This window comes from Symphalangus syndactylus, chromosome 18 (genome assembly GCF_028878055.3).
Source record: "Symphalangus syndactylus isolate Jambi chromosome 18, NHGRI_mSymSyn1-v2.1_pri, whole genome shotgun sequence".
Lineage (NCBI taxonomy): Eukaryota > Metazoa > Chordata > Mammalia > Primates > Hylobatidae > Symphalangus > Symphalangus syndactylus.
This window is the reverse complement of record NC_072440.2, coordinates 16,114,439-16,136,036: the sequence shown is the minus strand read 5'-3', so window position 1 is coordinate 16,136,036 and position 21,598 is coordinate 16,114,439. Positions and strand designations below refer to the sequence as shown.

At 41.7% G+C, this 21,598-nt stretch overlaps 1 protein-coding gene across 10 annotated transcripts in view; it reads right to left on the bottom strand.

The window, feature by feature from the left end:
* The window catches only part of EFCAB6 (EF-hand calcium binding domain 6), a 295,562-nt gene that overhangs the window by 54,607 nt on the left and 219,357 nt on the right, over positions 1–21,598 (bottom strand). For 9 of the 10 annotated variants that reach the window (XM_055252706.2, XM_055252713.2, XM_055252709.2 and 6 more), the window contains 3 exons: positions 15,614–15,769; positions 5,886–6,081; positions 2,740–2,931 (listed from right to left, as the gene is read on the bottom strand). In XM_055252706.2, coding sequence (XP_055108681.2) covers positions 2,740–2,931; positions 5,886–6,081; positions 15,614–15,769 — 544 coding nt within the window. The remainder of the gene's footprint in view (positions 1–2,739; positions 2,932–5,885; positions 6,082–15,613; positions 15,770–21,598) is intronic. The other variant, XM_055252712.2, reaches the window with a different exon arrangement.

The following is a 21,598-nucleotide window of genomic DNA, read 5'->3' as shown; positions in this document are numbered from 1 at the left end:
CACTCCTAAAGGACATTCATATAATAAAAAGGGGCTGGGCATGGTGGCTTATGCCTGTAATCCCAGCACTTTGGGAGGCTGAGGCTGGTGGATCACCTGAGGTAGGAGTTCGAGACCAGCCTGACCAACATGGAGAAACCCCGTCTCTACTAAAAATACAAAAATTAGCCTGGCATGGTGGTGCATGCCTGTAATCCCAGCTACTCGGGTGGCTGAGGCAGGAGAATCACCACAACCCAGGAGGCGGAGGCTGTGGTGAGCTGAGATTGTGCCATTGCACTCCAGCCTGGGCAACAAGAGTGAGAGTCTGTCTCAAAAAAAAAAAAAAAAAAAAAAAAAACGGACTGGGCACAAACATGCCAAAGTATTAATACTAGTTGTCCCAAGGGGTGATTTTAATTATTTTCTTCAAATGTATCAGCATATTCCAAACAGTATATAATGGACATAAACAACTTCTACGAATGTTAGCTTAAATCATATGAAATTGTCAATATTCAATCATTTATGACTTTAAAAATGGTAATTTCAGATAGTCCAACCCAATAGGACAGAATTATTTAAAATATATATAAGGGGCTGCTTTTAAGATCAATAAAACTATTCCTATCCCTTGACTCCAGTTATTTTATTTCTTGGGACTTTCCTAAGGAATGAACCCAAAATGTAGAGAGAGATTTACATGAAAGTGTTCACTGTGAATCACAGAGGCAAAAGCTGGAAAAAAAAATCCTAAATGCTTGAAAATAAGGGAGTGGGTGGAATGTTATATAGACCTTTTAGCTGATGTTTGGGAAATCTTTAAGTGACATGGTATAATTTAACATTAAGTGAAAAAAAAAGTAGGATACACGAATATATATACACTGTCATCTCCACTATGTAAAAAAAATGCATTAGAAAAAAAAAGTTCTCTAAGGCAGGGTAGTGCATAGAAAGAACAACAGCTCTGAAGCCGAACCCTCCAGCTTGCCACTCCTTGCTGAGCTCAGGTGGCTACGTGACTTCTGGGAGCCTGTCTACGCCGCCTTCCCCAGCGGGCATGACAGTGAGATGAGAAAGTGCACGTGAAGGGCCCATTTTAAAATGACAAAAAAAACACATAATCATAAAAATAGCGAAGGTCACTATAAAACAAGAGCAAAGACAAGCCACGGACCAGCAGAAGGTATTTGCGACCCACATGACAACCAAGGGCTGAAAGCCTTTCAGGTCATTTGTAGACAACGAGACCTGAATAGTTGACAACCCATGAATGTGTTTGACCTTACTAAGGATGAGATGGTAGAAGTTAAAATGTTTAACAATAGCAAGGGACAGCAGGGACGTGGAGTGTCAGGAACTCTCCTGTACCACTGGTGGGGCGGTACACTGTACAACCACTTAGGAGAATGCTGGCCGTTTCTGGGAAGCTGAACGTGGACCCGCCCTCCCATCAGCAATTCCATGCAGTGTAGCTCCAGTGTGTGCACACAAGGAGACAGGCACGGAAGGGTGACTGGTGCTTTGCTTGTAATGAAGGAAACTGAGAACAACCTGCATGTTCATTAACAGGAGGGTGATGACCGAGCGGCAGCATGTTATTCACAATCATATATTCAGTTAATAGACTGTTTTTGTTGTTGTTGTTGTTTGTTTGTTTTGAGACAGAGTCTTGCTCTGTCACCCAGGCTGGAGTGTAGTGGTGCAATCTCTGCTCACTGCAACCTCTGCTTCCTGGGTTCAAGCGATTCTCCAGCCTCAGCCTCCTGAGTAGCTGGGATTACAGGCACCAGCCACCACATCCGGCTATGTTTTTTTTTTTTTTTTTTTTTTGTATTTTCAGTAGAGATGGGGTTTCACCACGTGGGCCAGGCTGGTTTCAAACTCCTGACCTCAGGTGATCTGCCCACCTCGGCCTCCCAAAGTGCTGGGATTACAGGTATGAGCCACCACCTTTTTATAGCAGCTTAAGTGCATCAACTAAAGCCAACATATTAACATGGATAAATCTTAAATACATTACTGTAAGTAAGAAAAAATGAGTGCAGATACAACATTCAATATAATATCACTTATATAAAGCTTAAAGACATGCAACACAATAGTGTATTTTGTTTAGAAACATCTATCTAAATAGCAAAGATGAAAAAAAATCACAAAAACCACGGTGTTTAGGAACCTGGAGTCAGGCTTACAAACCAGCCCCACCACTCACTAGCTGGGTGACTGTGGATAATACTTAATGTCTCTGTGCCGAGGCCTCATCTCTTAACTGGGGATAGTAACAGCTTGTATCTCATAGTGACCTCAACATGATTACACATGTTAATATATATACAAAGGACTAGAAATAGTGGCAGGTACATAGAAGACATGCTATAGTGTTTGCTGCTGTTATTATTAACCTGAAACCTTAAAAATGTTCATGCTGTTTGCTTTAGTAATCTCATTTCCCAGATCATCTTCTGGGATCTAAGACTCCTTAGAACTCTAAATCAACCAGAGAAAACAAGCTCCCAAACCTCTTTGAAAATTAAAATAAAATAAAATAAAATAAAAATTTCCAACAAAGTAAAGGATGCATATTCACCTTCTAATACTCTGTGTATAATTTATACCAGTTTTTCATCTAGAATGAGCTAATTACATGAGGTGATTGCCAATTTATCTGATATGGTTCTAATCAATTATCCATTTTGTAAAAACTAATTTTAGCTCATTTTCAAAGAGATGCTTATGTGCTGCAGACATTCTTACCTCCTCAAGGAAACAGCTAAAGTTCTGGAGAAAATATTTCCAGTTTATATAGGGGGTTAGATGAATTCTTAGTTTCCTCAAAAAATAATGATACCGATTGTCTGTTAGTTTGTAACAGAAATCCTTAAGAACTTGTCCGAATTCTGTAGCCTTTACAAATCCTGTATCCTCTTTATCCAATGCAGAAAATGCCTAAAAAGAAAGAAAAGAAAAAAAGATGGCAAATGCGCCAAATGAATACTTCTAAAACACTTTCCTTAAGTACTGTTTCTGCTGAATGCAAATGAAGCCTAGTATATAAAAGTAACTTGTAAATTCTAAATTACTAAATAAATGCACCATTATTGAAAGACTGAGACAAGTACGATATGAACGCAGTATGGGAGCTTAGGAGTTCTAGAGGAAATTTGCCTTACTTGCTCCTATTTGGATGTGAGGAGGAAGGAGAATAAAGAGGAATCCTGGCCCCAAGCACCCGTAACCTTCCTGATTGAAGCCTCGCCCCTGCTCCCAGGATCCCTGTTTTACAGAGCAGAGCAGAGCAGAGAGTAACTTGCTCTAGCTCTCTTGACCCTTACATTCTACTTCCTTTAAGTGTTAATTAGTTGTAACAGGAGGCTCAGGAGAGACCCCACCGCATTGCATCGGGGCTGGTGTCTCAAGGCAGGAGTCTGACTTTGGGAGCAGCTGGGAGGAGGGATCAGGGGACCACCCTGATCCCACCCCTGTCCTTCACAGCCAGGCTTGTGTGCTGAGGCTGCTGTCCTTTCCTGAGTCTCGGCCAGGGCCCGAGTGGCCTCGTATCATGAGAAGCTGCCCCGGGTCTGTGCTGGAGCGGCGGGGGCACACATTGCAAATCCTAGAGTAGAGTAGTTAAACTGAAAAAGTGCAAAAATGTGCTATAAAAAGAAAGCACATTTTTTTTCCATCTGTCGAAATAAAATCATTCATTTTTATTACACCAGGAAATCTGCATCCAGGGGTAGATTAAGATATTTTTTAAAGGAAGAATTTAGCATGCCTGCAAACTCCACACGCTTGTCGTTAATTCTCATTCGGGGCTAATTAGGCACACCCCATTGGCCCAACAGGGTGATGGCATATGTGTAATCAAATTAACCTTAAAACATAGATAGCTTCACATGTTCGTGTAGTCCGTGGTAACACGAAGTAGCTGTGTACAATGGGAAATCCCCTAGCCAGGAGTTGTTCTGGGAACCTGGGCTCTGCTGCCCACCATAAGTCCTGGACTTCTCTAAACTTTAGCTTCTTTACTGTAAAGATGGACTTAACTCAGAGGGCAGGTATAAGTTTTCCTAAGTTTACTGGAAAATGCCCCCATCCAGGTACCTGGCCCGTGGGGATCTCAAATGTTAAGGAGAACGATCATAAGAATGAACACAGAAAACTGTGCCGCAGGGGCAACGGCAGCGGCAGGCTCAGGTGTGAAGAGGAGCCTCCTGCGAAGCTCAGCTGGCTGGGCCGCCCCTCCTCACCCCTTCCCTCCCCACTAATCCCTCACACCGCACCGGGACTCCGGAGCCCACCTTGCTTCCCTACACCAAGGAAATTGGGATGTGATTTACAAAAAAAAGTTTAAAATAGATCTCAGGAGTGGAGAGTGAGTGATTCCCACCTCCAAGAGTCTGATACCCTAAAAGGGTCACTAGCCTTGATTTCTTCAAAAGTCAAGACACTAACTAAGGTGGATCCTCAGAAGAAGTCATGGGCAGTAGACAGCACATCTCAAGTAAAGATCTTCAGGACTTCAATTCTTCAAACCAGCTGGATTTGGAAAACAAGGGCTGCGACAAGTCCATTTCCCCTTCCTCCTCATGTTCCGGGCTCTGCTCCATAGTCCCTGTGTGACCCTGGGCAGGTTTATTCACACTGAGCCTCAGTTTCCCCTCCTGTAGAGCGGAATCAGGAGCCCCACCTTGCAAGGTTATGATCAAAGAGAAAAAGACTCATGAACTCTCATTAGGGCTTGTGGCCCCCCAACGCCCTGGGAAGCCCTCTAGAGCGTGTGGAACCAGGACTCTGTGATGTTAGAAGGGATATGCACTGTGGGGATTGAGAGGTGTTGAGTGGATCTTTCAGTCTGGGTTGCTGTGGCTGTTTGGGCTCTGGGTTCCGGCTTCCCACAGGATGGTTCCGACATGCTGCCTTGTTCATCGCCGATGCCTGCCCTCTGCAGACAGCATCTTCCCTTCTTGATGCTGACACACAGGGAAACTCACCTGGGAGCACCATCTCACCAGGAGGCTGGTTCCAAGCACAATATCCAAGGACACCAGCACAGTCCACAGCATCATTACTCCACACACACAAGCATCATTCCATACATGCAAGCATCATACCCTACACGCAGGCATCATTCCCTACGCGCAGGCATCATTCCCTACGCGCAGGCATCATTCCCTACGCGCAGGCATCATTCCCTACGCGCAGGCATCATTCCGTACACGCAGGCATCATTCCGTACATACAGGCATCATTCCCTACACGCAGGCATCACACCCTACACGCAGGCATCACTCCCTACACGCAGGCATCATTCCCTACACGCAGGCATCATTCCCTACACGCAGGCATCATTCCGTTCACACAGGCATCATTCCCTACACGCAGGCATCGTTCCATACATATAGGCATCATTCCGTACACCATCTAAAGCACCATGCAGATGGAAGCTGTAGAATGTCAGCCTATCCAGGTGACTCCCCTTGCTCCTGGAGGACTTCACAATGAACTCTCTGTGCCACAACTGGGCCCAGTTCAACCTCTTCAAGGCCACCTTGTGTCCTTCATCTCTGTGAACCCAGTGCTTGACTGAGTTGAGAGCTCCCAGGATGTGCTGAGCCCACTCTTGTCCAAGGGCCTCTGTTTTCTGCCTTTTTTGCCCAGAGCCCCATGTCCTCACCCCAGACTCAGCATTTCTAAATGCTGAGCACTCCCACCTCGGAGAGCACATGATGGGGTGGAAGAGTGGATACACATTTACCCACATTAAAAACTCTGCTTGTGGTTAACTAGACACCCCAAGGAGAATGAACAGAGGTGGGAGGGGTTTCAGGGTGGGGCTGAGAGGTGTTTTCATGAATCAAGATGAGTTTTCACAGTAAAGCACTTTCAGCCTGTCATACCGTGGACAAAGCCAGCTGGGAGGACTCAACTACTTCCTGGATCTTCCTCACAACCTCCTGTGGATTCAGCGTTGCAAAATTGATTGGCATGCTCTCTTCTTTTCCCCTGGGTTGAGCTCCTGTTGACTTGCTGTTCTCCACTGCTCTCAGGAAGTCAGGGTAATTGATAGCATTATCATGCCGGCTGACTCCCCAACTTGTCCCAAAAGGAAAGGAAGAAAAGAACATATTCATTTAAAAAGCCATCCTACTGCTTATTCATTCAACAAACAGTTGCTGAGCACAGAGCAATGTGGGGAAAATGAGTAATTTTAAGATACGATTCCCCGCCCTGTAGGTGCAGCCATGGCAGTTAGCTCTGCTCTCAGGTAGACACACACATCCTGCAATACGAGGACACAGGGTGATGAGAGGGGAGAGTGCAGTTCGCTGATGGCCGGGGGGCCACAGCTGCCCGGCCTGAAGACCTGAGGCTTGAAGGCTGGATATCAGGGTTCGTGGCTTTGCAGAAGGCAGTAAAGGAAGTGTCTGCTGAGAATCCAGCCCTATGACAGGAGCAAGTCAAAGTATGTTGGCAGGGATGTGACATTCGCATAGCAGCATCATGGGAAGATAAATCTGACAGTGGCTCCAAGACAGTCTGGAAGTGAGACTGGGGTGGTGGCAGTGGCGGGAGAGCAGCAGTCTGGATGGGGGGCTCCTGGGGTCATGGAGGCCTTAACCAAGAAGGGCCTGGACTTAGAAATGGCAGTGGGATTTGAAAAAGAGGAAACATGTCAAAGACAGTGAAAAGAAGAAGAGGAACTGAGTAAGAAATACATTAAATTCTCTTTCAGGAGTGGTTGAAATGAAGTTGTCAAGCTGAAAGCACTCAAGATATTTTGCAAACCTATCTAGCTGAGGATTTTCTCAAATAAAAATTCCACCTGCGTCGATGACTCAGCAAGGACATCCCTGTGGAAGCAGAGGCTCCTTCATCTCCTTGACTCTGACACAGAAGAAATTACCTAAGTTCTGGAAGACTAAATTGTGAGGTAAAATCCAAAAGTCTCATGGAACATACAGCATATCTATTAAAGATGCAAAATAATTAAAATAAAGTTTAATTGCATTCAAAGTTCACATTTCTACAACTTAAATTCCTGGGGAATTGCTGGCCCTTAAACACCTAAACTTTCTCTCAGCAGGACTGGGCTCAAGTGTCAACGTAGAAGAGCTTGGAATGCCGGTAAGCCGGAGAGAGAAGTTTCCAGGGACTCAGATATCTGCTTCTAAAGAAGATGAGCCAAGAGCCGAGCTTTTCCGACCCACAGCTGCAGAGCTGCCTTGCATAGGTTCTGCGTCGGGTCGGCTTGCATGATGGAGACACCAAGGAAAAGGACAATCAACACTATTTCATCAGCGGGATAAATTGCCAACATGGTATTAAAATGTAGTAATAAAATCATATGCATATGCTAATCTCAGTAGTATTTAGAAAAGTCTATTTTGGATCTAGAAAAGAATAATCTACATATAATTACAAATAACAGAGATGTTTATCATCAAGAGGTCTTTGAGAAGAAACAAGCAACTGTGCAATGGATCCTTATTAAGGTTTCAATGCATAAAAAAGTTGATCACCCCCATTGAAAGGTGGGCTTCAGAAATCCCAGTCCTTTTGTTGTTGTTTACAAAAGTATCAAGCCTAACTATGTTTTAACAAGAATCTCTTATAATCATTTAGTTAATTTATCTGCTGCTATTTTTCCATGATTTATTCATTGAATGCACATGAATTCTTGTTCAGCTGGGAATAGATTCAGTGAGAGGAGATCCTGTTTTAGGAAGAAAAAAACATATAGGCATTTGAGGATGAAATGGTCCTTCCTTTCTATACACACACACACACACACATACACACACACACACACATACACACAGGCATTGGACTTCTCATAGCTCAAACACAATGGATCAATGTCTTCAAACTTTTAAGGGAATTATTTTCTTCCTAAGAGTCTATGCTCAGACAAGCCAGCAATGTGTGTGAAAAAGAATTTAAAAAGTTTCGGTTCAATAAGAACTCAGAAAATTTACTTCCTGTTCACCCTTTCTTATGAGATTACTTCAGGAAGTACTCCAGCAAAAGAAGAATATAAATCAAGAAATAAAGAGATGTGGGATACAGGAGACAGAAGATCCAACCTAGACAACAGTGGAGGCAGCACAGGATGCTCTTTGGATCACGGGGGGCCAGGTTCTCAGATAGAGATGCCAGGGGAAAAAAATTCAAGAGAGGAGAAAGTGGAATAGAATGCTGGGGAAAACTGAAGGTCAAAAATATTGAACATGATCTGAGCCCTGTTCTAGAAAAAAGTGATGGTTAAAGAAATCACCCCAACCTTAATGTCCCTGGATAAGGCTACTGCAAACAACTACCTTTTCCCCATATGACTTAGAAAAGATTCATAGATGCCCCAAGGTTTACCTCTGATAGCAAGGACATAGACCCTCCAAATTCTCAGTCTCAGTCTCATAAATTATTAGCTGAACTGTTTGTTCCCACTGACTAATCTGGACAAAATACCTAACTGACCACAGTTTAGTTAAGCTACTCTCTTTTCTCCAGAACCTTGAACTTGGACCCACCTCAGCCTAAGCCAGTATCAGAATGTGGAATAGCCCCTCCCTAATAGCTCCTCAGGGACTCTGACCACAGGAAAGATGTTTCTTGCCCAGCTTTCTGGTCACACCATCTATTCATCTTACTCCCCAAGCTTGGTTCTTTCTATCCTTGTTTACTCTTCCCTATTAAAGAAAAGCCCTCTTCTGCTTGCTCTTTGAGATGCTTACAGATTTCATGGTTGGGGCATTCTCTCCATTGTAATAATCTTTCTCTCCCTGTTGCAACAGTCTTTTCAGATAAAGTCTCTTTTACTTAAGTATGGATTTATCTTTATTTGACAAGGTAAAACAAAGGCAAATATCATAAAGAAAATAAAGAATAAATTAAACTCCAGGAAACAACCTATCCAATAAAATCACAGTAGCAATATGAAATAAATTTAAAACATTACTATGGTCTATTTGTGTCCCCCCAAAATTCATATGTTAAAATGTTAACTCCTAAGGTAATGACCTTTTAGCAGGCAGGGCCTTTGGGAGGTGATTAGGTCATGAAAACAGAGCTGTCATGAATGAGATTAGTGCCTTTATAAAAGAGGCCCCAGAGAGACATTTGTCCCTTCTGCCACATGAGGTTACAGTGAAAAGACAGACATCTACGATCCAGGACATTTTCAGCAGACACTAAATCTGCTGGTACCTCAATTCTGGACTTCTTAGCCTCCAGAACTGTGAGAAATGAATTTCTGTTGTTTATAAGACACACAGTTTACATTTTTTTATGGCAGCCCAAAGGGACTGAGACAAATGTGAAATGATTTTCAGCAATTGGTGTAATCTACAAGAGAATCTATTTGATACTAAGGCTAGAGGCTCAGGGATAGTACCACAGGAAAACAAGCTAGTTTTCCTTCATTACCTGGACACTGAACAATATTTACATAGTTATAATAATAAAATGGTATTTAATAGTTTTCAAGTTTTAGAATCAACCTATGAACCAAGCAGGAAGGAACTGCTTGTGGCTGCGGGACAGAAGGTTAAATTTAACTACCTATCCAAAGGAAAAATCAAAGTGTAGCTGCCAAAAGCTGGACATGGAATGAGTGGGGAAAGTGGCAGAGGGAGGAGGAGAAGAATTGAGGTCATAGGGCAAAATGTCACCCTGAAACCTGGAGAGACAGGCACATGCGGAGAATCACATCTGGGGCCTGCTTTCCTGGAGCAAAAGCCTTTGGAGTCACAGGCTGGCAGGAATACTTACATGGTAATCTTGGCAAATTGGTAGAGGCTGAGTGTGCACTAGTGTAAGAGTAAGAAATTCTGGGGGCCCAGTCTTACGTACCTCCCCACCCCCACCACCACTTTCATGGGCTTTAACTTCAGGAGTCTCACTAGCTTCTCACAGTGAAGATCTGAGAAAGATCCCCTCAGGGTTCTGGCAGGGGAAGGGGAAGAGCAATCCTGGTGAAATATGTCCCCAGCCTTCTCTATAACAACTTTCCAAGGGAAAAGACTTTCTGAGAGCCTTATCTTAGCTTTGGGGGAAGGGCAATCAGCCAACTCCAGCCCCCTCTAGCATTCATGTTTTACCTAAGTGGAAAAAAAACCCAATAAACATTTCTAAAGGTTGCAGCCCATGGACTCAGCCCACTAAAAGACAGAAATGTAATCATAAAACTATAGAATGTTTCCCCTCCCCAATATTTTACCACCACATCAACTCAGCTCTAGTGAAATAATAATGGATTACAACTGAAAGAACTGCAAAACACATACTCTATTTAAGAAGGAGCTCTTAGGGAAACCCACAAAAACAGGAGAGGAATAAACAAGGACGCTGGAGGAAATTGGAGCCTTTGCACCAATAGTTACAGCAAACATTAAACACATCCTAACTCCTAGCCAAACGAACATGAAATCTCTAAAGGCCTATATACCTCAGTTGCTGTCTGGCTTTTGACAACAACAGAAAGTACAATGCATATAAACAGTCAAGAAAAGACACAGTATGAAGAAACCAAGCAAGCTGCAGAAGCAGACTCATATATGACACATATTTTGAAATTATCAGATAGGGAATTTAAAATAACTATGGTTAATATGTAAAGTGTTCTTATGGAAAAAGTACACAACATGCAAGAACAAGTGGGCAATGTAATCAGAGATGGAAACTCTAAGAAAGAATTAAAAGAAAATGCCAGAAATTAAAAAAAAAAAAAACACTGTAACAGAAGTGAAGAATGGCTTTGATGGGCTCATCAGTAGACTGGACATGGTTGAGGAGAGAATTAGTGAGCTTGAAGTATGTCAGTAGAAACCTCTCAAACTGAAATGCAAAGAAAAAAAGAACGGGGAGGGGGTGGATAGGACAAGATATCCAAAGACTGGGAAAATTTCAAAATGTGTAACACCTGCATCATTGGAATACCAGAAAGAGAAAGAGAAATAAGCAAACAAAGAAACAAAACAAGAGAACAAACAAGAACAAAAACAAAAACTCATTTTAATTAATAATGGTAGAAACATTCCCAAAATTAATGACAGCAAATTACATATCCAGGAAGTTCAGAGAACACCAAGCAGGATAAATCCCCCCAAATCTATACCTAAACATACTATTTTCAAACTGGAGAAAACTAAAGACAAAGAGAAAATCTTAAAATAAGCCAGAAAATCTTAGAAAACACCCTTATCTATAGAGGAACAAAGATAATGAATTATAACACATCAGGCTTCTTGCCAGAAATCATGCAAGCAAGAGGAGAGTGGACTGAAATATTTGAAGTGTTGAAATATTTCAACAGTTTAAACCTAGAATGCTAAATCCAGTATTCTCTGTCAGAAATAAAGGAGAAATAAAGACTTTCTCAGACAAATACAACTGAGAGACTTCATTACCAGCAGCCCTACCCTTCAAGAAATGTAAAATGACATTCTTCAGAGAGAAGGAAAATCATACAGATCTACATCAAGAAAAGAAGGGGGTCAGAGAAGGAATAAATAATGGTAAAATAACATCTTTTTTTTTTTCTCACTCTTAGTTGATCAACGGAGTAATAATAACAACCATGTGTTGGGTGATTAAAGCACACGGGTAAATGAATGACAGCCATGTTATCAGGTACAGAAGGGAGAAATTGGAAATACCCTTTTATAAGTTTTCGGTACTTCCCATTAAGTTGTATTATGTTACTTAAAGGTGGGCTTAGGCTAGCTCTAAACGTATACTGTAAACTCTTGGGCAACCACTGATTTTTTTTTTTTTTTTTTTTGGTGACGTGGTCTCGCTTTTTTTGTGAGGCTGGAGTACGGTGGTGCAATCATAGCTCATTGCAGCCTTGAATTCCTGGGCTCAAGGGATAAAAAACGTTTTAAAGAGGAAAGGGGTGCTAATATTCTCCCCTTACAAAGAGAGGGACATAAGAGTCATGCATTCTGTCAGCACAGCTAAATTATGTAGATAGAAATGGGAGTCAGAGGAGGCAATTAGCTCAAGTTGTTTCAGGGTAAAAGTGCATGAGAATAAGACTTCCAGTTAAATAAAGTGACTTGAACACACATATTTAGTTCTGTTACCACTCAAAACTCTTCTAAAATGACAGAAAAGGGAGTTTTAAAAAGGTATAAAACAGTGGTTCTTAAGGTGGGGTGCAAGAGTCCAGCAGCATCAGCATCACCTGAGCCCTTGTTATGAATGCACACTCCTGGGCCCACTGAATCAGAAACTTTGGGGGAGGGACCCAACAATCTTGAGTTTTAATGAGCCCTTGCAATGGTTCTGATGCTTGGAGTTTGGGGACCACCGGCATAAACTCCTAAGGACTAGGAGTATGTGGAAGAAGAGAACAGCTGCTGGAGAATCTATGGATAATGGGAATAGATGTATCAGAATCCAAGAAATCACTTCCTAAAACAAACAGAGGGAATGTGGAAGAGAGAAAATCTGATATGCCCTGCAAATACCCTCAGAGGCTCCGGAACTGATGATATCAGGTATATCTAGAAGTGGAGCTAAAGGAGGAGTTAAAATAGGGTTGATTAAAAGACTGGGAAGCAAGCAGATCCCAGACCTCTCCCCAGACTTCACGTGTCTGGGTGCCTGTCCCTCCCAACCCTAATGGAAGACCTGAAAGTATATTCTCTGGAGATGTTTCTGGGCAGGAGGGCATCTGTCCTAGTCCAAGGTAGGGAGGGTTCTTAATGAAAAGGGGAGGATTAATAAAAAGTGTATACACTGACTGTTAGTTTCCTATGGCTTTGTAACAAAATAGTACATACCTGCTGGCTTAAAGCAACGCACATTGATTCTCCTATAGTTCTGGACACCAGAATCTAAAATGAGTTCCCTGTTATTGGCAGGACTGTACTTTCCCTGGAGATTCTAGGAGAGAATCTGTTATTTGCCTCTTTCAGCTTCTGGGGGCGGTTGGCAGTCCCTGGCTTGTGGCCACATCACTCTACTCTTTGCCTCCCTGGTCACATGGGCTTCTCTTTGTCTGTCTATGTCAAATCTCCCTCTGCCTCCCTCTTATAAGGACACCTGTGATGACATTGAGGGCCCATCCAGATAATCCAGGCTCATCTTCCCTTCTCCAGGTCCTTAGCTTAGTTGTATCTATAAAGATCCTTTTTCCAAATAAGGTAATGTCCACAGATTCCAGGAATTAGGACCTGTATATGTTTGGGAGGGATGATTCAGCTTACCACAGTGTCTGGTGAAATATCCAGCCTTCTGTGCCAGTCAGTTCCTAGAGTGTTGACAACAGGAGACCAAAGAGTCTTCTCTCATTGGGTTGCCCAATTAGCAAACAAATAAACAAATCAACACACCAAATCTACAGGGATACATAGTTGAATTAGAATTTCAGATAAACAACAAAATTTTTAGTATAACTCAAATATTACATGAGACATACTTATATTTAAAAATTATTGACTATCTGAAGTCCTAATTTAACTGAGCATCTTGTATTTTATCTGGCAAGTCTATTCTCTGGTAAATCTGAAAAGGCCAAACAAAAAGTTTTAAAGACATTGACACTGGGGGCCCCTCAAGAAAACTTCAAGCCAGATTACCATACGTTCAATCCAAAGTCAACAAGCTTCACCTATCTGTGTAGAACTTCTAATCTGCAACTCAGTGCCCCGTCCTCCACTCTTAGTACGGACATATTTTTGAAGAAAATATCCAACATGAGTAATAGTTTTAAAAAGCAACACTGAGGAGAGACTTATTTTGTAAAGAAAACTTTTTTTAAAAGCCTATTGTTAATACCTTCAGAGAAATGAGATAGCGCATCCATGAAACAAGAGTAGGATGTTATAAAAAAGGAACACATACAGAACTAAAATGAGCTCTGGTAATTAGAAATATAAGTATGGTAGCAGAAACAAAAATCTCAAAGAAGGACTGGGAGCTAAAATTGAGGAAATCTCCCAGAAGGTAGAAAAAGAGAAAGGAGAAAAAAAATTTAAAATATGTGAGAGAACAGTCCAGGCAGTTCCATATTCAATAACAATAGGAGTTTCAGAAAGAATAGAACACGGGAGGAATTCATTAATAAAGTAAGTCAAGAAACTTTCTAAGAATTGAAGAACATGAAAAGGGTAATCTTCAAGAAGATGAAGCTGACAGATTAGCTGATGTGTCTCAATGGATTGGAAAGAGATTAAGTTGGGGATTTAATTAGTAGGAGAATAAGTACATAGGAAACTAAATGAACAGAAGAAATAGGATAATTTGACTTCAGGGAAAAAGTGCTATGTAGAAAAGAAAAGTGATGAGCTAGTCACAGCAAATGTAGATCCAGAATGTGGAGCGAACCAAAACTGACACAGCAATACGATAGGCATGTGGCATGTGGAGGTTAAGTTTTCGTGTGTCTCCATGAGGTAATGGAGGCTGAGGGGTGTGAGATGGTTGGTGGCATGCGATGGGTGAAAAGAGTTAAACCCACATTTTCTTGGTAGTAAGTCAATAGAAACTGCCTAAAAGTGAAAAATCAAGAAGTAGCAATAGATGTCTGTCACTTAGAAGTAGGGACATTGGCTGGGCACGGTGGCTCATGCCTGTAATCCCAGTACTTTGGGAGGCTGAGGTGGGCAGATCACGAGGTCAGGAGATTGAGACCATCCTGGCTAACATGGTTAAACCTCATCTCTACTAAAAATACAAAAAATTAGCCGGGAGTGGGGGTGGGCACCTGTAGTCCCAGCTACTTGGGAGACTGAGGCAGGAGAATGGCATGAACCCGGGAGGCAGAGCTTGCAGTGAGCCAAGATCACACCACTGCCTCCAGCCTGGGCAACAGAGGGAGACTCTATCTCAAAAAAAAAGAAAAAAAAAAAAAGAAAAAGGAAGAAGAAGAAGAAGAGGTACATTCACTATCAAAAAACACCAGTCAACAGGGTTGGAAGTTGTTGACTTTGGGTAGGGAAATAAGGGCTGCAGCAGGGCAAAAGGACTGCTGGTTTTAGTAACCAGCCTCGTAGAACTATGTGATTCCTGCCAAAGTGCTGGAATAACTTGGATAAAATAAAAATTAATGTTGGCTGGGCACAGTGGCTCACGCCTATAATCTCAGCACTTTGGGAGGCTGAGGTGGGCGGATCACCTGAGGTCAGGAGTTTGAGACCAGCCTGGCCAACATGGTGAAACCCCGTCTCTACTAAAAATACAAAAATTGGCCGGGCGTGGTGGTGTACAACTGTAATCCCAGCTACTTGGGAGCCTGAGGCAGGAGAATCACTTGAACCCAGGAGGCAGAGGTTGCAGTGAGCTGAGATCGTACCACTGCACTCCAGCCTGGGTGACAGAGTGAGACTCCATCTCAAAAAAACAAAACAAACAAGCAAACCAAAAAAACCCCACTAATGTTAAGAAATGGTGGCACTGCTGCTAAGACACATCAGGAAAAGTTATGCATTTGTCAGGGGGCTTTCTTTTATTGCTTTGGGTGGACTCAAACCCATTCTAATGTAACCCAGCCAACAGGAAGACATAGAGGATATTTTCATCTCAGAAGGCTGTTTGGGTGGACATACAGAAGAAACAAAGGCAATTCTCCAGTATGTTTTTCAGGGCCATGGGAAACATATTTAACTTAGTCCAAAAAGACCTGTTTAGCAGATGGGTCAGCTCCCCCTCTGTAAGAGAACAGCCACATTCTTCCAGCACTTTCTGCATCTTGCATATGGATATGTAGTTGGTTTTGGATTTATCAATTTTGGTGAATGCTTTGCTGATATCTTGATGGCGGTCCATAAGCTTATCCCTGAAAGAGAGTACATTGCAGATATGCCCTAAAATCAGGAAAACAACTAACTCCTTTAAAGCAAACATTTCATGATTATTCTAATGCAATGAGCTGATGGCTCATCTAAGAACTAATTTTGAAGATGTTTTACAGCCTCAGTGTAACACTGACATTAAAAGATATCCTGGAAATATTATAAGTCTGTATCATTATCATTTTGTTATTACCATCATTAGCAAAATTACAACATTAGAGAACTTACAACTTTGTCTTTGTACTAGAATTGGTACTTTAAAAACAGAACCAAGAATTGAAAAAGCTAGTGATTTTACATATAGACATGTGAAATACACTCATTCTCAATAAACACTAGTTGAGCACCTATGACGTGCCAGATGCTCCTGTAGGTGTTGGGACATGTCTAGTGAATCAAAGAGGCATCCCTAGAAGGATTTCCATTCCAGTAGTGGGGAGACAGACAACAAACAGAAGATAGAGGTACAGCACGGTGGGACAGTAGGTTTGCATGCCAAAAAAAAAAAAAAAAAAAAGACAGTGGGTTTACAGGCACTTTGGCTGTAGGCTCTTTTTCTTGAGCAAAGACGGATGCAAAAGAGTCAGCTGGGGACTGGAGAACAGCCAGTGCCAAGGCCCTAAGGAGGAGAAGGGCAGCAAGCCAAGAGTGTGGAGAGGAACGGAGCCTTGTCGGTGATGGGGCAAGGGAGTGCCAGAGACCCTGTTTTGTTTTGTTTTGTTTTTAACCAGGCATGTTTATTGTTAAGAAACAGCCATCATGTAGTGTGCATCAGTGGACAAATCAAGGGCCATGAAGTGCCAAAGACCCCCTGGGATTTTTTTTTTTTAACCAGGGTTTTTATTGTTAAGAAATAGCCACTGACTGGGTGGGATGGCTCACGCCTGTAATTCCAACACTTTGGGAGGCTGCGGTGGGTGGATCACGAGGTCAGGAGTTCGAGACCAGCCTGGCCAACATGGTGAAACCCCGTCTCTCCTAAAAAACACAAAAATTAGCCAGGTGTGGTGGTGGGTACCTGTAATCCCAGCTACTTGAGAGGCTGAGGCAGGAGAATTGCTTCAACTCGGGAGACAGAGGTTGCAATGAGTGGAGATCGTGCCACTGTACTCCAGCCTGGGCAACAGAGCAAGACTCTGTCTTAAAAAAAAAAAGAAAAAAGAAAAAAGAAACAGCCACCACGTGGTGTGAATCAATGGAAAAATCAAGGGCCATGCTGCCATCTCAAGTACACACTCACATGTGACCTCTCAGCCCTGCCAGGCGGTGTCATCAGCCCTACTTTCTAGAACAGGAACAGGACAGCACGCAAGCCCAGGGCGGAATCAGGACAAGACCGGGCCTTTCACTCACAGCGAGGGAGACAGAGACAGCATCTTTCTGTCGCTCCCAGCTTCAGGGATTATTTCCTTGCAGGATGTGTGACCTCAAGTCTCTGTGATTCAGAGACACTGAATTTTCAGTCTGGGAAATTTTCTCTCCTAACTTGAAAAAAATTATGGTTAAGGAACTCAAAAAGTGCAGAAATCTTTAGGAAGAAACAATCTTGCGCTTGATCTATGGTGGACTGGCTGTAAATTCAGTAATTTCAACTCACCCAGGTCGCTGAAAATGTCTTCCTTACAAACTGAGTAACATGCCTGTGTGATGGGCTCACACTTGATCTTGGCTTTGGGGTTATTCCTCAGGGGAAAGAATGTGTTAAAGTATAATAATAATAAAATAAAAAAAATTCCAGAAGCAAAATCTTTGGTGGTAATTGTCTACCACCTGAGGTATGTATTTGTGGGAGAGGATGCCTAGAAAAAATAATCCATAGGAACAGAAACGTCAGGACTCTGGGAGAGGCGAGATTCAGTGGGAATAATCAGGGTAGTGAAGGAGAGCGGTATTTACTTTGAAGCCACCAAGGTGATCAGCTCCCTTGTCTTGCTGGCCTCCAGTTTGGAATTGGCTCCCATGACATGTGAGTACTTGATACAAACGAGGTGCAGGAACCTCTCTGTGCGTGTATACCAACAGCAGCATTTTGGATTCCCCTACAGGTGTACATTGAATTCAGTCCCATGTTGCAGAATGATTACTCGTCATCACAACTATTGTATTCCACTTAATCCTTCAAAATGAAAGCAAATGAAGGTAGAAAAAAAATCCAAACATTTTTTTGAGATACATATTTTTAGAAAATTGAAGCATTCAGCATTTCTTGGACTGGTTTCTAGGCAGTAATTATTTCCCTTGCACAGTAAATATGTGCACAGAGTAAATGAGGGTTTAGAGCACAGATCACAGCACAGTGCCAAACAGAAACAGTGTCAGCCAACACTCAGTGACAAAGCTGCACTGGCTCTGTGTCCAGTTCCTGGTCTGGGCAACACGACAGAGGCCAGAAGGGGGCACTGTTACGGCCAATGGATGACCACAGAGCCCCTCACATACATGGCCTCCCCACTCTGGTGCTGCAGAAAAACTGCACACCTCTCAATTTGCGTTTTCCAATGAGCCCGTGTTATGTGGCTCATTTACTGTTGCTATTCTGATTCTGAATCTTCAACTCAGACTTAAGCAAAAAGAGCAAGGCATGGAAAATAAATGCAAAAAGAAAAAAAGAGTTTTCTTAATCTTTAAAACGTATTTAGGGCACTCCAAACAAAATGAATTCCCCTAGATTTAAGAGGCAAATACAAAATTGTGGTCACTTTAATGGAACATGACTCAAATCTGTCAATCTGATTAGAGTGTCAGTATAGATGAGGAGGTAAAAAAACATCCTGGAAACATTGAATCTTCATTGGAAAGACCCACTGACAGCAAAATTTAAAAACAGGCCATCCTGAAGGACAAGGTTATTTGGAAATTTTTACAAGCCGATATTTTTGAGGAAACAGAAATTGGTCATCCATTTGTCTTCTTTACTAAGAGAGCATGGGTGTGGCAAGGGGGAGTGGGTGAGAGTGAATTAGTTAACTGAGCTCAATGATCTGAAATGCATTGTCTGGCAGCTCGCAGGTCTTTTAGCTGCACACCCATGCTCCATGTGGAACAGAGGCACAGGCAGAGAAAGAGTGTACTGGGAGTGCCCAGGATGCACGGTTTCTCTCCTAGAGCCTCATTACTCACAAGTGGCAGGAAAGACGAGAAGAGAAGACACGAGCGGGTAATGATGCCAACCCTGTCTAGTAAAGATAAATTCCACTTTTTCATTAGCTTTATGGCATATTTGATTTATACCAATCGTGCACATATTTTACTTCGAATTTCACAAACTCAATTCTCTGCTTTCAGGCTTCATAACTCAGTAACTTAGACATAATTCAGGGGTGTGTTTGAACTGCTCTTCTCTTAAACCCCGTTTAGCTATTACATTTCATCCCTGTGTCCTTGGCATTCTCAGTTCCTTTGGAGATTCACTCATTCATTCAGGTGCTATAGGAGGTGGTGGGACAGAGAGTGAATCTTGCCTTTTGAAATGACAGACAGGAGACAGACTCACAAACAGGTAAGAGCAAGATGCAGCTAAGCCAGAGCTATAGAGCAGCAGGTAAGGGCCACACGTATAGGGAGTGTGGATGGGAGACCAAGGATTGAGACCATGCCAAGAAAATCTGTCTCATTGCTGTAGTCACATTATATGCAGCCCAATTTTTTTCTCTGTTATAAATGTTAAAAATATGACATGAGTGGCCGGGCGCAGTGCCTCACGCCTGTAATCCCAGCACTTTGGGAGGCCGAGGTGGGCGGATCACCTGAGGTCAGGAGTTTGAGACCAGCCTGACCAAAATGGAGAAACCCTGTCTCTGCTAAAAATACAAAATTAGCCAGGTGTGGTGGCACATGCCTGTAATCCCAGCTACTCAGGAGGCTGAGGCAGGAGAATTGCTTGAACCTGGGAGGCAGAGGTTGCAGAGAGCTGAGATTGCACCATTGCACTCCAGCCTGGGCAACAAGAGCGAAACTGTCTCAAAAAAAAAAAAAAAAAAAAAAGAAAGACATGAGTAACTAGTTTTAAAATTTGAAAGTAGACAGAGTTGCTGGATGGATTAAAAAACAGGACCCAACTATATGCTGCCTATAAGAAACTCACTTCACCTATAAAGACACACATAGACTGAAAGTAAAGAAATCGATAAAGGTATTCAATGCAAATGGAAACCAAGGAAGAGCAGGAGTAGCTATGCTTATATCAGATAAAATAGACTTTAAGTCAAAAACTAAAAAGACCTGAAGGTCATTATTAATACAAAAAAATCAACTCAGCAACAGGATATAACAATAGTAAACATATGTTCACCTAACACCAGAGCACCCAAATATGTAAAGCAAATGTTAATATATCTAAAAGGAGAGCTAGATTGCAGTACAATAATAGTAGCAGACAACACTCCACTTTCAGCAACGGGCAGATCATCCAGACAGGAAATCAACAAAGAAACATCAAGTTAAACTATGGTCTAGGTCTAACGGACCTAACAGACACTTACAGGACCTGTCATCCAACTGCTGCAGAATGCAGATTCTTTTCATCAGCACATGGATCATTCTCCAGGATACATCATATGTGGCCACAAAACATGTCTCGGACAATTTGAAAAAGTCAACATCATATCAAGTATCTTTTCTAAAATGGAATAAAACTAGAAATCAATAAAAAGAGGAACTTTGGAAACTGTACAAATATGTAGAAATTAAACAACATGCTCCTGAATGACCAATGGTCAATGAAGAAATTAAGAAGAAGATTAAAAATTTATTGAAGCAAATCAAAATGGAAATACAACATGCCAAAAATCTATGGGATACAGCAAAAGCAGTGCTGAGAGGGACATGTATAGCAATAAACGCCTACATTAAAAAAAAATGACTTTGCATAAACAATCTATCAATGCACCTCAAGAAACTAGAAGAGCAAGAAAAATCCAAACCTAAATTAGTAGAAAGGAAGAAATAAAATCAGAGCATAAATAAATAAAATTGAGACTAAAACAATACAAAAAATCAACAAAATTAAAAGTTGGTTTTTGAAAAGATAAACAAAATTGACAAACTTTTAGCTAGACTATGAAAAAAAGAAAGCCCAAATGAATTAAATCAGAGATAAAAAAGGAAGTATTACAACTTTAGAGATGACAGAAATAGAAAGTATCATTAGAGACTGCTATGAAAAACTATATGCTGACAAATGGGAAAACCTAGAAGTGGGTAAATTCCTACCAAGATTGAACCATGAAAAAGTAGAAAATCTGAACAGACCAACAATGAGTAACAACATCAACGCAGTAATAAAAAGTTTCCCATCAAAGAAAAGCCTAGGACCTGATGGCTTCACTGCTAAAATCTACCAAACATTTAGAGAAGAACTAATACCAACTCTACCCAAACTTTTTCAAAAGAATTGAAGAGTAGGGAATACTTGCAAACTCATTCTATAAGGCCATTAATATCCTGATACCCAAACCAGACAAGAACACTACGAAAAAGAAAACTACAGGCCAAAATTCCTGATGAACATACATGTAGAAATCCTCAACAAAATACTAGCAAACCAAATTCAACAACACATTAAAAGGACCATTCACCATGATCAAGTGGAATTCATCCCAGGGATGCAAGGATGGTTCAACATATACAAATTAATAAATGTGATACATCACATCAACAGAATGAAGGACAAAATTACATGATAATTTCAACAGATGCTGAAAAAGCATTTTATAAAATTCAACATCCTTTCTTGATAAAAACTCTCCTCACAATGAATATAGAAGCAAAATACCTGAACACAATATAGGCCATATATGACAAACCAATAGCTA